Below are 16,786 nucleotides of genomic sequence, written 5' to 3'. Positions count from 1 at the left end.
GTGCCACCACACCTGGCTAATTTTTTTGTATTTTTAGTAGAGACAGGATTTCACCATGTTGGCCAGGCTGGTACGAACTCCTGACCTCAAATGATCCACCTACCTCAACCTCCCAAAGTGCTAGGATTACAGGCCCGCCAACATCCGCAAGTTTTACTTGTCATCTAGATCTTTGCCGAACTTGGGTGGTGAATACCATTCTAAAGCCTAAGTTTTCCAGCCTGTAGGGCACAAAACCAATTTAGTGGGTCGCAGCCAGCATTTAAAAAATTGAAATACAATAGAAAAATATCACGGTCTATCACATGTAATAAGAGAGTTTTGTTTCAGGAAACTTTCATTGCGTGAGCATGTGACAGGAATGTGTGGTGTATGTATGCATATGGTGGGTCTTGGTGCAAATTGTTTTTGTAACTGTGGTTTGTGGTCTGATAGTTTGAACACCACCACTCTAAAGGAAAAATGGCTTGGGGTTGGCTTAGATTATTTTCATTACAATATTACAACTTAATTTTGTATGAACATGAATCTGTGTGTCAGCTCACCGATCTAGCTCCTGTAAAGTTCACATATGTAACTACAAAAAAAGCCAGTAAAATTCAAATTATCAGCATCATTCTGAGAGGGTGATGTTTGACTGAACCCAAATCATTGCTTTTCCTTGTAAGCACGGCACAGACTTGACACTTAGGCTCCTTGAGTTCTGCACACGCATCCTGTAGCGTGTTAGTCAGGGTGACACAGTCTTCCCACTGCTTCTGAAGTTATGTCATCTTTCACTTTGCACAGATGTATTGTGAACTAAATGTGCAGAATGAAGTTGTCCTAATTAGCCCACACAGTGCACTTGTAAACACACACACAGGCCCTGAAATGTGCAGGACTTGGTTATGCAGCAGTTATCTGGTGATCTATGATATATGTTCATTTTTAAAAAGATGACTGGGCTGGGCGTGGCGGTTCATGCCTGTAATCCCAGGACTTTCAGAGGCTGAAGCAATGGGATTGCTTGAGTCCAGGAGTTCGAGAAAAGACTGGGCAACATGGTGAAACCCCGTCTCTAGAAAATATATAAAAATTAGCCGGGTGTGGTGGTGTGCACCAGTGATCCCAGCTACTTGAGGGGCTGAAGTGGGAGGATCACATGAGCCCAGGAGGCAGAGGTTCAGTGAGCTGAGATCATGCCACTGCTCTCCAGCCAGGGTGATAGAGTAAGACCTTGTTTCTACATAAATATAAACAAACAAATAAAAATCTTTGTTGTGGCTGGTCACGGTGACTCATGCCTGTAATCCCAGCACTTTGGGAGGCGGAGGTGGGTGGATCACTTGAGGTCAGGAATTTGAGAGCAGCCTGGTTAACAAGGGAAAACCCCGTCTCTACTAAAAATACTAAAAGATCAGCCGGGCGCGGTGGCTCACGCCTGTAATCCCAGTACTTTGGGAGGCCGAGGCGGGTGGATCATGAGGTCAGGAGATCAAGACCATCCTGGCTAACATGATAAAACCCCGTCTCTACTAAAAATACAAAAAATTAGCCGGGCATAGTGGCGGGCACCTGTAATCCCAGCTACTGGGGAGGCTGAGGCAGGAGAATGGCGTGAACCTGGGAGGTGGAGCTTGCAGTGAGCAGAGATGGCGCCACTGCACTCCAGCCTGGGCAACAGAGTGAGACTCCGTCTCAAAAAGAAAAAAAAAAAAAAAATCATTGCGGTGGCTCAAGTCTGTAATCCCAGCACTTTGGGAGGCCGAGACGGGCGGATCACGAGGTCAGGAGATCGAGACCACCCTGGCTAACACGGTGAAACCCCGTCTCTACTAAAAAATACAAAAAACTAGCCGGGCGAGGTGGCGGGCGCCTGTAGTCCCAGCTACTCGGGAGGCTGAGACAGGAGAATGGCGGGAACCCGGGAGGCGGAGCTTGCAGTGAGCTGAGATCCGGCCACAGCACTCCAGCCTGGGCAACAGAGCGAGACTCCCTCTCAAAAAAAAAAAAAAAAAAATCATCACAGTGAAAACATAAGGAAAGAATAAAAATGCCTCTGTGGAGATGCCTGTGAATCCTGGTCCTGAGACCCACCCCAGTTCGAGACACCTTGCAGCAGCAGACTTCTCAGCACTTAGGTGGAGGCATGCTCAGTTTAGCCCCAAACTAGACTATCATATTGCTCAAGTTTCCTCCCTGTTTGTTCACAAGAATATTATGAAAATGTCAGCCAGATGCCGATTGAAATAAAATACCTGGTGTATACCATGCTCTTGATGTATCCTTCCAAAACCCTATAAAAAGAAACAGATTTGTTCAGCATGACCTGTTCTTCTATATTATAATGCTGTTCCTTGTGGTCACTCCTTCCTTTCCTCAGTAGTTACAGTACTATTCAATCATTTGTTCTAGGATTTTGCCAAGGATCAGTGCCTGTAATATTACAGGATCTGCATATATAATTTTGCCCAGAGCTGCCCTCTGGCTCCACACACATTTGCAGTTGTGTCTGCAAAGTCTCCCCCTCTGGAGTACAGTTTGTGTGAACTTCAGGCCTGGTAACCATTTAAGGCACTGGTGTGCTTTCTTACCAGCTCATCACCTATCCAGGGCTTCAGTTTCCACTTCATCTTTTTTTTTTTTTTTTTAATGGAGATGGGGTCTTGCTCCATCACCCAGGCTGGAGTGCAGTGATGTGATCACGGCTCACTGTAGCCTCGACCTCCCGGGTTCAAGTGATCCTCCCACCTCAGCCTTCCAAGTAACTGGGACCACAGGCATGTGCCACCATGTGTGGCTAATTTTTAAATTTTTTATAGAGACAGGGTTTCCCTTTGTTGCCCAGGCTGGTCTCCAATTCCTGGCCTCAAGCAATCCTCCCACTTCGCCTTCCCGAAGTTTTGGAATTAAAGGCATGAGTCACTTCGTCCAGTGCCTTCACCTTTTCTTTACCTTTCCCCATTTAAGAATTGTTCTTCCAGAGAAGCTTTCCCAGTATCTATCCTCTGTTTGTTTGTTTGTTTGTTTTAGAGACAGTCTCACTCTTGCCCAGGCTGGAGTGCAGTGGTGCGATCTCAGCTCACTGCAACCTCCATCTCCTGGGTTCAAATGATTCTGCCTCATCCTACCGTTTAGCTGGGATTACAGGTACCTGCCACCACGCCCGGCTAATTTTTCGTATGTTTAGTAGAGATGGGGTTTCACCATGCTGCCCTGGCTGGTCTCTAACTCCTGAGCTCAGTCTGCCTGCCTCAGCCTCCCAAAGTGCTAGGATTACAGGCGTGAACCACCACACCCAGCCCAATACCTGTCCTCTTTTTGCCAAATTCCTTACAAGGACTCAACCCCTGAGCCTTTTTGTTTGTTTTATTAAGAGATGGGGTCTTGCTGTGTTGCCCAGGCAGGAGTGTTTTGTCTATTCACAGGTGTGATAATAGGGCACTGCAGCCTCAAATTCCTGGCCTTGAGTGATCCTTCCGTCTCAGCCTTCCAAGCAGAATGCACCCTGAGCCTTTTTGTCTCTTTGAGTCTTCAAAGTAATACCCCTCTTATTTCTGTACTTAGTGAAATCTGCTTTCCAAAGGTCCAGGATCGAAATCTGATTCTGCCTGGTATTCTTTTCTTTAGTGATTTATGAACTTTAAGATGGCATAGATTCTTTCTCCTAAAATTCTCATGACTTTCATTTTCCTGATCTTGTTTTTCTTTCTTTTTAAAAAATTTTTATTAGGGACAGGGTCTAACTGTGTTGCTTAGGCTGGTCTTGAACTCCTGGGCTCAAGCGATCCTCCCCCCTTGGCTTCCCAAAGTGCTGGGATTACATGCATGAGCTACTGTACCTGGCCTCTTTTAGATGACTTAAGTGCACAGTAGAGAGTCCCTTCATTACTTCCTCAACTATATTTTTCTTTTTCTTTTTTTTTTTTTTTTTTTTGAGACGGAGTCTCGCTCTGTTGCCCAGGCTGGAGTGCAGTGGCCGGATCTCAGCTCACTGCAAGCTCCGCCTACCGGGTTCACGCCATTCTCCTGCCTCAGCCTCCGGAGTAGCTGGGACTACAGGCGCTTGCCACCTCGCCCGGCTAGTTTTTTGTATTTTTTTAGTAGAGACGGGGTTTCACCGTGTTAGCCAGGATGGTCTCGATCTCCTGACCTCGTGATTCGCCCGTCTCGGCCTCCCAAAGTGCTGGGATTACAGGCTTGAGCCACCGCGCCGGGCCATATTTTTCTTTATTTAAGAAAAAAAGTACAGTAGAATGGCCGGGCGCGGTGGCTCAAGCCTGTAATCCCAGCACTTTGGGAGGCCGAGACGGGCGGATCACGAGGTCAGGAGATCGAGACCATCCTGGCTAACCCGGTGAAACCCCATCTCTACTAAAAAATACAAAAAACTAGCCGGGCGAGGTGGCGGGCGCCTGTAGTCCCAGCTACTCGGAGGCTGAGGCAGGAGAATGGCGTAAACCCGGGAGGCGGAGCTTGCAGTGAGCCGAGAGCCGGCCACTGCACTCCAGCCTGGGCGGCAGAGCGAGACTCGTCTCAAAAAAAAAAAAAAAAAAAGTACAGTAGAATATATTTATCATGGGAAAATGAAAAAGTACAGAAAAACAAGGTGCAAAATAAATTTAAGTCAAACAAAACTCAACCACTAGGAGATAATGGCTTAAGACTTTTTCCTATTTGGTTATATTCATGTATAGAAATATATACACATTGAAACAAAAATAGAATTTATTCTGTTTTCATTCTCCTTGTTATATCCAGTTAGTCATTAGCTCTACCGAGTCTTGGTTGATGCTTGTGGGGCCATGCCTATTGTACTATGTAAAAAGTGTAAATTCACGTAAATGACCCATGAGGCCGGGCGCAGTGGTTCACACCTGTAATCCCAGCACTTTGGGAGGCCGAGGCAGGTGGATCGCCTGAGGTCAGGAGTTTGAGAACAGCCTGACCAACATGGTGAAACCCTGTCTCTTTTAAAAATACAAAAATTGGCCAGGCATGGTGGTGTATGCCTGTAATCCCAACTACTCAGGAGACTGAGACAGGATAATCGCTTGAACCTGGGAGGTAGAGGTTACAGTGAGCCAAGATTGCACCATTGCACTCCAGCCTGGGCAACAAGAGTGAAACTCCTTCTCAAAAAAAAAAAAAAAAGAATTGACCCATGTGCTGTATATGCCGCCTGGGGACAACAGCCTTTGTGGTGAAGGCTGAGCATAAAACACTCAAGATTTGGGAATGGAGCAGGTGTGTCCTCCTTGTCCAAAAAACTGACTGAGCGATACTTCTCTCTCAGTTTTGGCATCTGTCTACAGCAGGAGTGAACAGGAGGCTTGAGTTTGAGCTAGAGGATTAGCTGGGGAGCTCCCCTTGCCCACCATAGAGGAGTTCCAGTTTAGCTATGGAGAGCCAGCAGTGCCCATCAGAGAGGGCATAGCTGAGTTACAGAAGAGAGTCCTGGTATAGTCTTGGTTATTTTTGTGTTATCTCAGACTCTGTGGTGGCTGGAGGGGGCAGTCCAACGACAGCAGGACCAGCTGTCCTCACAGCCTCAGATGGCTGAGTCTGAGGAGAGGAGAAAGTAATCTACTGAAATAGATGTAAGGCTGTCAACCCAGGGTGGGGAAGTCTGGGGAAAAGTCTTTAACTTCCCTTGGAGAAGCAGCAACAAATAGAGGCAAAAAGAAAATATGGCTAGGCGTGGTGGCTCATGCCTGTAATCCCAGCACTTTGGGAAGCCGAGGCAGGTGAATCACCTGAAGTCAGGAGTTCGAGACCAGCCTGGACAACATCGTGAAACCCCATCTCTACTGAAAATACAAAAATTAGCTGGGCATGGTGGTGGCGCCTGTAATCCCAGCTACTCAGAAGGCTGAAGCAGGAGAATTGCTTGAATCTAGAAGCGGGAGGTTGCCATGAGCCGAGATCACACCACTGCACTCCAGCCTGGACAACAAGAGCAAAAACTCCGTCTCAAAGAAAAGAAAGAAAATCTGAGGCAAGTGGGCTTGCATTCTTTTTGGGCATCTTATACATTACTCCATCTCTTTTCTTCCAACAGATCCACAGACCAGCATGGCTGCCACTGCTGCTGTCAGTCCCAGTGACTACCTGCAGCCTGCTGCCTCCACCACACAGGCGAGTAGGCACTGGGCTCCGAGGGCTTGGGGCTGTAGCATCCTGGACAGACTCACCGAAAACACTTTCTCTTCAGTGTCTAACTATAAATACCCTAGGTTACGAGACTGGGGAAGGTTCAGTTAGCCACATTTTCTTTACTGAGAAACCATGGCCATTTACCTAAGGTGCCACAGTTGGGCTGCCGGAAAAACAAGGATTAAACTCTGTGTTCCTTCCACCAGACCTCACTAAAAAAGGAAAAGGAAAACAGAGGCTCTCTCATTGTCTCGAAAGTGTAGCCCAATCTATAAAGTTACATGTTCTGAGTACTAAAAAGCCCTTTACTGAAGTATTTATTCCTCCTGTTGCCCCTCCATTTCTTTTTTCCTCCCTCCTTTCCTCAGTTGAGCAATCAGGGACCCCTCAGTCCCTGGGGTGGGCTAACAAAACTCCATCTAAGAGCCAAACATGCTTCACTGTCCTTAGAAACAAGGTCAGTGGGGAGTAGGAAGTCAGCTCACATTGTTAGTTTACCCTGTCTGTGGGGTGCGGCCAGGGATTCCTTCCTGAGAAAGACACTGTCCACCTTTTCTCCCTCACTTAATGGAGAAACCAGTAGAGAAGGGGAGACAGCAGCCAAGCAGGGGAGGGTGCTGGCAACATGCCTGCCACGGAGGTGGGGAAGAGTGGCGTGGAATACCGCCAAGAAGAGAGGATCATGGACAGAGGCGGCTGGGCAGCGGGCCTTCCTGTCTCATTCCTTTTCTCTGCTGTTTTTTTGCAGGACTCCCAGCCATCTCCCTTAGCCCTGCTTGCTGCAACATGTAGCAAAATTGGCCCTCCAGCAGTTGAAGCTGCTGTGACACCTCCTGCTCCCCCACAGCCCACACCGCGGAAACTTGTCCCTATCAAACCTGCCCCTCTCCCTCTCAGCCCCGGCAAGAATAGCTTTGGAATCTTGTCCTCCAAAGGAAATATACTTCAGATTCAGGGGTCACAACTGAGCGCCTCCTATCCTGGAGGGCAGCTGGTGTTTGCTATCCAGAATCCCACCATGATCAACAAAGGGACCCGATCAAATGCTAATATCCAGTACCAGGCAGTCCCTCAGATTCAGGCAAGCAGTTCCCAAACCATCCAAGTACAGCCCAATCTCACCAATCAGATCCAGATCATCCCTGGCACCAACCAAGCCATCATCACCCCCTCACCGTCCAGTCACAAGCCTGTCCCCATCAAGCCAGCCCCCATCCAGAAGTCAAGTACGACCACCACCCCCGTGCAGAGCGGGGCCAATGTGGTGAAGTTGACAGGTGGGGGCGGCAATGTGACGCTCACTCTGCCTGTCAACAACCTCGTGAACGCCAGTGACACTGGGGCCCCCACTCAGCTCCTCACTGAAAGCCCCCCAACCCCACTGTCTAAGACTAACAAGAAAGCAAGGAAGAAGAGCCTTCCTGCCTCCCAGCCCCCTGTGGCTGTGGCTGAGCAGGTGGAGACGGTGCTGATCGAGACCACCGCGGACAACATCATCCAAGCAGGAAATAACCTGCTCATTGTTCAGAGCCCTGGGGGGGGCCAGCCAGCTGTGGTCCAGCAGGTCCAGGTGGTGCCCCCCAAGGCTGAGCAGCAGCAGGTGGTGCAGATCCCCCAGCAGGCTCTGCGGGTGGTGCAGGCGGCATCTGCCACCCTCCCCACTGTCCCCCAGAAGCCCTCCCAGAACTTTCAGATCCAGGCAGCTGAGCCGACACCTACTCAGGTACCACACTCCCTATACTGTCCTCCTCCTCCTCTGGTTACCTCTTTTTGGCTTGCTCTGAAGATGATGCTGATCATCTCCCAGCTTAATCTGACCTTTGAGAGTCAGTATCTTTTGGGGTGGGCAGTAAGTGGCCGTTTCTACCTGACCAATGGGCTCTCTTTAGTTCATAGGGCCAAGTACTGCTTATCTTTAGAAACTAGATGAAACATAGGGATATTTTGGCCCTTTTTCTTTATGGGTTTTTTTTCAGGGGATGGAAAGGGGACAGATACATACTTTTTAATAACACTTATTTTTGATTATAGAATTACATACTCAAAACATTAACAAGAATGAAAACATTCCAGTCCATAGAATTTTATGTAAAGTAAGAAAATTAATGAGAAAAATGCTGATCATTATTAATGACAAGATAAAAACAGGAAGAGCAGCCTAGCTTTATAGCAGGAATATTTCAGCTAGATTCATCTGGAATGTTTGTTTGTTTTAGGGTGTTTTTTTTTGAGATAGGGTCTTACTCGGTTGTCCTGGCTGGAGTGCAGTGATGTGATCATTACAGTCTCAATCTCTTGGGCTCAAGCAATCCTCCCACCTCAGCCTGAGTAGCCAGGACTGCAGGTGTATGCCACCATGCCAGGCTGAGCCACTGCTTCCTGCCAAACTGGGATGCTGAATCCAACAAGAATGTTCTTATTTTTGGCATTTATTAATGTGCCCTAATACTCTGGAATCTCTTTGGCTCTATGAGGCAAGTTTTATTCTTTGTGCATGCCTACTAAGTTCCAGTAATTGTGTCCATGTTGCAGATGGAGAACCCAGAACTCAGATCATTTATGAAGTTTCCAGGATCAAATAGGGCACAAATGACAGGAACCAGGAGTCAGCTGAGATTTGTAACTTCAGACCCCACACTCTTCCATCTTCCACCTTGACTCTCGTGTCTTACGTGTAGCAGGTGCTACCATTAAAATTGGGGAGTTTTATTTTTTAATATAAAAAAAAGTTCCTGCCATTGAGGAATTTATGACCTCGTTGTCTATAGAGGGAGAACCGAATGACTGAGAGTGGGAAGTTATATCATTTCCCAGGTGGAGAAGACAGCCCTTGAATTTGAACTGTGGACACAGAAGTCACACAGGAATTCACCCTTCTGGCATATTTTATGTTGCCAGGTGATTTTTTTATAAGTCGTTTATCACAGTATCTGTGAATTCCCATGATCAGACCTACCTGACAGGTGAAGAATTGTGGCACCTGCTCAGGAGCACATCCTCGGCATTGCCTCCCTCCCTTCCATGAGGTTCCATATCTTGAGGTTGATGGGACAGGACTTAATCCCAGGTCTTCCCTAAGGAAATAATGATGCATATGCAGAAAGATTTAGCTACAGCATTATTTTTTCATGACTACACAGCTTTATATCATCCCAACATGCGGATTATTATACAACTGACACCTTGTTAACTGTATATATCTAAGCTGTTTCCAATCTTACAGCTAAATAAATCCCTAAAAGTGGGTCAAGGACACATACATTTTTTAAAAATTTGTATTCTATATTAGAGGTTTGCAGTCTGTGACCAACTTTCAAGCCAAATCTAGCCCAGCCACCTGTTTCTGTAAAAAAAGTTTAACTGGAGTGCAGACACGTCCATTTGTGTTGCCCTTGCACAACAGTAGTAGCAGAGTTAAGTAGCAGAGACAATATGCCCCACAAAGCCTCAAATATTTACTCTCCGGCCCTTTATAAAAAAAGCTTGCTGAACCTTCAGATGCAAATACACACACGCATGCATGCATGCATACGCACACATACACACAAAATCAGACAAAAAATATCAGTGATTTGAAAAAGGGGCACATATCAGAAAACTGGGAATGAGATTTGCATATTTACTAAGAAATGGGCCAAGTGAGGTAGTTTATGCCTGTAATCCCAGCACTTTGGGAGGCTGAGGCTAGAGATTGCTTGAACCCAGGAATTCAAGACCAGCCTGGGAAAGATAGCAAGACCCCATCTCTACAAAAAATTAAAAAATTAGTGAGGCGTGGTGGTGCACATCTGTAATCCCAGCTATTCGGGAGGCTGAGGTGGGAGGATCACTTGAACCCATGGGTTTGAGGCTGCAGTGAACTATGATCATTCCACTGCATTTTAGCCTGGGTGACAGAGACCCTGTCTCTATTAAAAAAAAAAAAAAAATTTAAGAGATGAGATGTTTATTAGTGTTTCAGTGAGAAGAAGCACAGTCATAAATAATCCAGGAATTAAAAATAACCCCAATCAAAATCACAGCAGGATTTTTTTTTACAAAGAACTTTTTTCCTTTTGACTCATTTGAGTGTAAATTGCCACCATGATCCTCCATGCCACCATGATTGTCACTTCTGAGTGCTTTAATTCCTACACACAAGGACATTCTACATTACCACAATACAATTGTCAAACCCAGAAAATTAGCAATGAAACACACTACTAATTCCAAGACCCCACTCTGTTTTCACCACTTGCCCCACTAATTCCTTTGTGGCAAAAGGATCTGATCCAGTATTACACATTACGTTTAGTTGTCTCCTTAGCCTCTTTTGATCTGAAACACTTCCTCATTCTTTTTATTTTATTTTATTTTATTTTTTTGAGTCTTGCTCTGTCATCCAGGCTGGAGTGCAGTGGCGCCATCTCAGCTCACTGAAACTTCTGCCTCCTGGGTTCAAGCAATTCTCCTGCTTCAGCCTCTCGAGTAGCTGAGACTACAGGCGAGTGCCACCACGCCCAGATGATTTTTTGTATTTTTAGTAGAGACACGGTTTCACCATGTTAGCCAGGATGGTGACCTCGTGATCCGCCCACCTCAGCCTCACAAAGTGCTGGGATTACAGGCGTGAGCCACCACACCCGGCCTTCAGGTCGGCTCTTGTATCCCTTTAACAGGCTCTCATTCTTTTTTTTTTTTTTTTAATAAAATCAGCTTTATTGAGACATTCACATACTATGAAACTCACCCTTTTAAAGTATACAATTCAGTGATTTTTAGTATATTCACAGAGTTGTGCAGCCATTACCTCTATATAATTTTAGAACATTTTCATCACCCCAAAAATAAACTCCCTTTAGCCATCACTCCCCATTTATTTCCTCCTCCTGCAGCAGCCCCTGGCAACTACTAGTCTATTTGTAATGTTTTCAAGGTTCATCCATGTTGTAGCATGTGTCTGGTGACTGGCTTCTTTCACTTAGCATAATGTTTCAAGGTTCATCCTGTTGTAGCATGTCTCTGAACTTCATTCCTTACATTTTCCCAACCTCAGCCTTAGGGTCAACCATTTCTTCTCAGATTCCTGGTTTCTCTCATTGAAGGATGTGATAGCCTCTTTTAATTCTGTCATCCTCTTCCTCCTCATTTATTTATTTACGTCATTATGGACTCACAGATTGCTGCTTTTTTTGTGTTTTGAGATGGAGTCTCACTCTGTCACCCAGGCTGGAGTGCAGTGGCACAATCTCAACTCACTGCAACCTCCATCTCCCGGGTTCAAGCACTTCTCTTGCCTCAGCCTCCCCAGTAGCTGGAATTACAGGCGTGCGCCATCACTCCCACCTAATTTTTTTTTTTTTGCATTTTCAGTAGAGACAAGGTTTCACCAAGTTGACCAGGCTGGTATCAAACCACTGACCTCAAGTGATCTGCCTGCCTCTGCCTCCCACAGTGCTGGGATTATAGGCATGAGCTACCGCACCTGGCCAGATTCCTGTTTTATTCACTGGGTTATAATCCGTAAAGATTATTTCGATGTTTTCATTGACCTAGATTTGGCCAGTGGGTTCCCCTTTAAGCTGGCTTGTATCTTTTCAAGTCCCCACCATTCTGTAAGCATTCCTTTACTTTCTAGTACAAGTGTTCCAAGCTTTTCTTGTACCTTCCCTGCCCCAACCCTGGAATCAGCTATTTCTCCAAGGAGCCTGGGTTCCTTTAAGTGGAGCATGTGAGTTACAAGCTAAGGCCTGGGTGCTAGGTAAGCTCATTGCTACTGGGCATGGCTGGTCCTAGCCCTTCTCAACGGACACAGCTAGGAAGTATATATAAACAGACGTACCGAAGCAATGCCTACATGGATAGATGTAGATAAACTTATATAAGGACACACACAAATATATACACATACACATATAAACACATTTGAATCTGTATTTCTTTGTCTGTATATATTGAAACCCATGAGTTTCCACCAATGTCTCTAATTCCCATCTAGCACCACAGCCTTCCGTCTAGCCTTCTCCCTTTCCATAACTCCCTTCTGTGACAGTGAGAGCCCTCACTCCTTTTATCCTTAACATACTTCCTTTCTGGATAAGTCCTAGGTATGCAGCCAGTCTCCCACAGTCATTAGCTTTCCCATAGGGACACCCTCCTTAGCCTGCCACCGCCATTCCCTACCCACCACGGACACCCTCCTCCCCGCTACAAATGCCCTCCTTGTCCCACTCAGCCTCTAACATGCATATTTTTAAGGTTTTTGATACATATTCCCAAATTTCCTTCCAGCAAGGTTAGCCCACATCATACTTCCACGCCTAATATACGAGTAAGTGCCTGTTTTCTGCTCTTTCACCAACAATGAGCATATTTTATTTTTCTCCAATCTGAATTGGAGAAAAGTTGTTTTTCATTAATATGTAGCTCTTTTTTCTTCTTCTTCTTCTGATTACAAAGACCAGAAACTTTTTTTTTTTGAGACAGCATCTTGCTCTGTCACCCAAGCTAAGTGCAGTAGAGGGATCATAGCTCACTATAACCTGGAATTCGTGGGCTGTAATATGTGGCTCTTAAAAACTAAAGTGAACCTGTGTCATTTGGTTGATGGTCATTCACAGTGCACTGCCTTCTAAATCTCCAATTCTGATTCTTGGCAATTATCTTTTTCCATGCTAAGTAAATTCAACGTTTGATTTCAAATCAATAGTCAACATTCGCCAGCATAGTATAAGATGCCAGCAGCCCTTTGTTGAGCATTAGCTGTGTATAAATGTAGGTTTGGGTGAATTGAAGAGACTTTTAGCTGTCAGGCGCCCCCAGTTCTCACTTGGGCAGGGACATTTGAAAGCCCCAGGAACCCAGTCTTTTCCGGTCACTGACTTTTTTTCCTCTGGCCCCTCCCAGGTCTACATCCGCACGCCTTCCGGTGAGGTGCAGACAGTCCTTGTCCAGGACAGCCCCCCAGCAACAGCTGCAGCCACCTCTAACACCACCTGTAGCAGCCCTGCATCCCGTGCTCCCCATCTGAGTGGGACCAGCAAAAAGCACTCAGCTGCAATTCTCCGAAAAGAGCGTCCCCTGCCAAAGATTGCCCCCGCCGGGAGCATCATCAGCCTGAATGCAGCCCAGTTGGCGGCAGCTGCCCAGGCAATGCAGACCATCAACATCAATGGTGTCCAGGTCCAGGGCGTGCCTGTCACTATCACCAACACAGGCGGTGAGGATGGCCCCTGTGGCCAGGGTGTTGGCAGTGGTACCTGCTCCTAGCAGGTGGAAACTATGGGCTGGCCCCGGGATTTCCAGTAACAATAGTGAGGATGCTGTCCATCATAGCTTAAGGGTACGTCCACCTGCAGCTTCTCACCTAGTCCTTACGATAGCACTCAGAGATAGTTTAAGGCACATGTCCCCATCTGACAGCTGAAAATAGAGAAGACAGATGTACTCGGAAAACTTTCCAACTAACATCCAAACGCAAAAACGGCTTCTTGGAGGAGAAAGCTTTGAGTTAAGGTTGGAAGAAAAGGGAGGCCCTGGCAGTCGGAACAGTTTGTGCTGCACTTCAGTTCAGTGGTGAGATTTATGCTGTGAAACCAGCCTTGCAAATAACCAGAGGAAAAATTGGAGCAACCTAGCAAAAATGGCTCCTTATGTAGGGGGAGCTCTCTGAATTTCTCTTCATCCTTAATGATTTTTTTTTTTTTTTTTTTTTTTTGAGACGGAGTCTCGCTCCGTTGCCCAGGCTGGAGTGCAGTGGCGCGATCTGTGCCTCAGCCTCCCGAGTAGCTGGGATTATAGGCGCCCACCACCATGCCCCACTAATTTTTGTATTCTTAGTAGAGACGGGGTTTCACCATCTTGGCCAGGCTGGTCTTGAACTCCTGACCTTGTGATCCATCCACTTCAGCCACCCAAAGTGCTGGGATTACAGGCGCGAGCCACCATACCCAGCCCATCCTTAATGAATTTTTAGCACTTTAACACATTTGCTTTTCCCTCTTGAGGTAACCCCCAAGAGGATAAGGCATCCTAGAGCATCTGATTTTTCCCAAAGCCCATAGAACTGTGTCCTCTTTTGTGTGTGTGTGTGTGTGGTTTTTTTTTAAAGACATGGCCTCAAGGCCTCGCTCTATCATCCTTGCTGAAGTGCAGTGGCAAGATCATGGCTCAGTGCAGCCTCAGCCTCCTGGGCTCAAGCAGTCCTCCTACTTCTGCTTCCTGAGTAGCTGGGAATACAGGCATGTAGCACCATGCCCAGCCAATTTTTTAGTTTTTTGTACAGGTGGGGGTCTCCCTATGTTGCCCAGGCTGGTCTTGAACTCCTGGGCCCAAGCAATTGTCCTGCCTGCCAGAGTGCTGAGATTACAGGTATGAGCCACTGTACCTAGCCTGTGACCTCTGTCTTTTTAACAGAAATTCCTGGAGACTTTCCTAAAAGCAGAGTTGGTATCTCACAAGGGCCTAAGGTTGGAGGAGATTCAGGAAGAAATGTCTTAAGACAAGTCCCTTCCCAGCTGAAATCATGTGGGCAATATTTTGAAGCAAATTCTGCCTACATAGTACAGTGGTTCAGGGCACCGACTTTGAAATGGGCTTCCTGGGTTCAGATCTGTGTTCTACCACTTACTAGCTGTGTGATCTTGCTGTTATTGAGCCTCAGTTTCTTCATCTGTAAAGTGCTGATAGTACCTATTCTATAGGGTCATAAAGATTAAATGAGTGAATATATACAAGGTCCCTAAAACGGTATCCACCGTATAGCAGGCTCTCAAAAATAGCTGCTATGATTGTCATCTTTGTCATGCGCAGAAGGGCAGAAGGGTTGACTCGAGGTTTCAGGCTTCCTCGCCCTGAACTCTGCCCTCTTTGTCCCCACAGGGCAGCAGCAGCTGACAGTGCAGAATGTTTCTGGGAACAACCTGACCATCAGTGGGCTGAGTCCCACCCAGATCCAGCTGCAAATGGAACAAGCCCTGGCCGGAGAGACGCAGCCTGGGGAGAAGCGGCGCCGCATGGCCTGCACATGTCCCAACTGCAAGGATGGGGAGAAGAGGTAATTCAAGGAGAGGGGCCAAGCCACAAGGCTGGCCTGTGTTCCCCAAGCTCCTCCTGAACAGTTGTCCAGAGCTGCAACTGGCACAGATCAGGCAGGGAGGAGCTGGCAGCTCTGTGCCACTTTGCCCCTTGCCTCCTTGTGCTCTCTGACCTGACCCTACATCCTCACTGCATCCTGTTCCTGCCCCATCCTCTACCTTTTTTCTCTCCTCTTCCTATTCCGTCCACTCTACCCTCACCCCAATTCTCAGGTCTGGAGAGCAGGGCAAGAAGAAGCACGTGTGCCACATCCCCGACTGTGGCAAGACGTTCCGTAAGACGTCCTTGCTGCGTGCCCACGTGCGCCTGCACACTGGCGAGCGGCCCTTTGTCTGCAACTGGTTCTTCTGTGGGAAGAGGTTCACACGGAGTGACGAGCTCCAGCGACACGCTCGCACCCACACAGGTCAGCCCCCTGCCTTCGGGACCCTCCAACCACACAGGTCAACTTCCTGCCTGTCCTTCCACCCCCACTCTACCGGCTTTAGCAACATTGACACTCCTGGAACTGCCACACTGAGCAAGAGCTACAGACTGTCCAGGGACGACATAGGAAATTATTTTCAAGCCATTCCGTTATCACTGTTGTTTCTCCAAGTAATGGGAAAGGAATAGTTGTCGTTGCATGACACAACCTGATGACTTTTGCCATGTCAGCATAGTTATTTAACAAACACTGACATGGTGTGCCAGGCACAGTACTAAGCACTTCACTGATTACCTCAGTTGATCCTGGTAAGGACTTTATGGGAGGATACTTTGTTTATGTTTATGCCTTTTTTTTTTTTTGAGATGGAGTTTCATTCTTTTGCCCAGGCTGGAGTGAAGTGATATGATCTTGGCTCACTGCAGCCTCCGCCCCCCAGGTTCAAGCAATTCTCCTGCCTCAGCTTCTCAAGTAGCTGGGACTACAGGCACCCACCACCATGCCCAGCTAATTTTTGTATTTTCAGTAGAGACGGGGTTTCACGATGTTGTCCAGGCTGGTCTCGAACCCCTGACCTCAGGTGATCCACCCACCTTGGCTTCCCAAAGTGCTAGGAATACACACATGAGCCATTGCGCCAGCCTGTTGATGCCTATTTTACTGAGGCATGGAGAAGTGGCCCAGTCACACAGCTAGTGACTGGTGCAGCCAGGTTCAAACCCAGGCCCTGCCACAGCTTTTTTTCTTTCTTTTTTTTTTTTTTTTTGAGACAGGGTCTCACTCTGTCACCCAGGCTGGAGTGCAGTGGCACAATCTTGGCTCACTGCAGTCTTGAACTCCTGGGCTCAAGCAATTCTCCCACCTCAACCTCCTGAGTAGCTAGGACTACAGGCGTGCACCACCACACCTGGCTAATTTTAAAATTTTTGTAGAGACAGGGTCTTACTGTGTTGCCCAGGCTGGTCTCAAACTCCTGGGCTCAGCTGATCCTCTTCTACCTCCCAAAGTGAGATATCACAGTTATAGTTTTAGGTACTAGCAAATCAATGCAAAACTATTAAAAATATTGATCCAGGCTGGGCACAGTGGCTCACACCTGTAATCCCAGCACTTTAGGAGGCTGAGGCAGGTGATCACTTGAGCCCA

General features: G+C 47.0%; 1 protein-coding gene and 1 long non-coding RNA gene across 3 annotated transcripts in view; one reads left to right on the top strand and one right to left on the bottom strand.

The window, feature by feature from the left end:
• LOC103878740 overlaps nt 1-16,786 on the bottom strand; it is a 52,028-nt gene that overhangs the window by 19,748 nt on the left and 15,494 nt on the right. The window contains exon 2 of the long non-coding RNA XR_004179453.1: nt 9,095-9,212. This is a non-coding gene — a long non-coding RNA (uncharacterized LOC103878740). The remainder of the gene's footprint in view (nt 1-9,094; nt 9,213-16,786) is intronic.
• SP2 (Sp2 transcription factor) overlaps nt 1-16,786 on the top strand; it is a 32,949-nt gene that overhangs the window by 13,926 nt on the left and 2,237 nt on the right. For both annotated transcript variants that reach the window (XM_003912659.5, XM_009190153.4), the window contains 5 exons: nt 6,044-6,120; nt 6,887-7,861; nt 13,024-13,336; nt 14,998-15,172; nt 15,426-15,619. In XM_003912659.5, coding sequence (XP_003912708.1) covers nt 6,044-6,120; nt 6,887-7,861; nt 13,024-13,336; nt 14,998-15,172; nt 15,426-15,619 — 1,734 coding nt within the window. The remainder of the gene's footprint in view (nt 1-6,043; nt 6,121-6,886; nt 7,862-13,023; nt 13,337-14,997; nt 15,173-15,425; nt 15,620-16,786) is intronic.

This window comes from Papio anubis, chromosome 17 (assembly GCF_008728515.1).
Source record: "Papio anubis isolate 15944 chromosome 17, Panubis1.0, whole genome shotgun sequence".
NCBI classification, from domain to species: domain Eukaryota; kingdom Metazoa; phylum Chordata; class Mammalia; order Primates; family Cercopithecidae; genus Papio; species Papio anubis.
The sequence above is the reverse complement of the archived record's forward strand: the minus strand, read 5'-3'. Positions and strand labels throughout refer to the sequence as shown.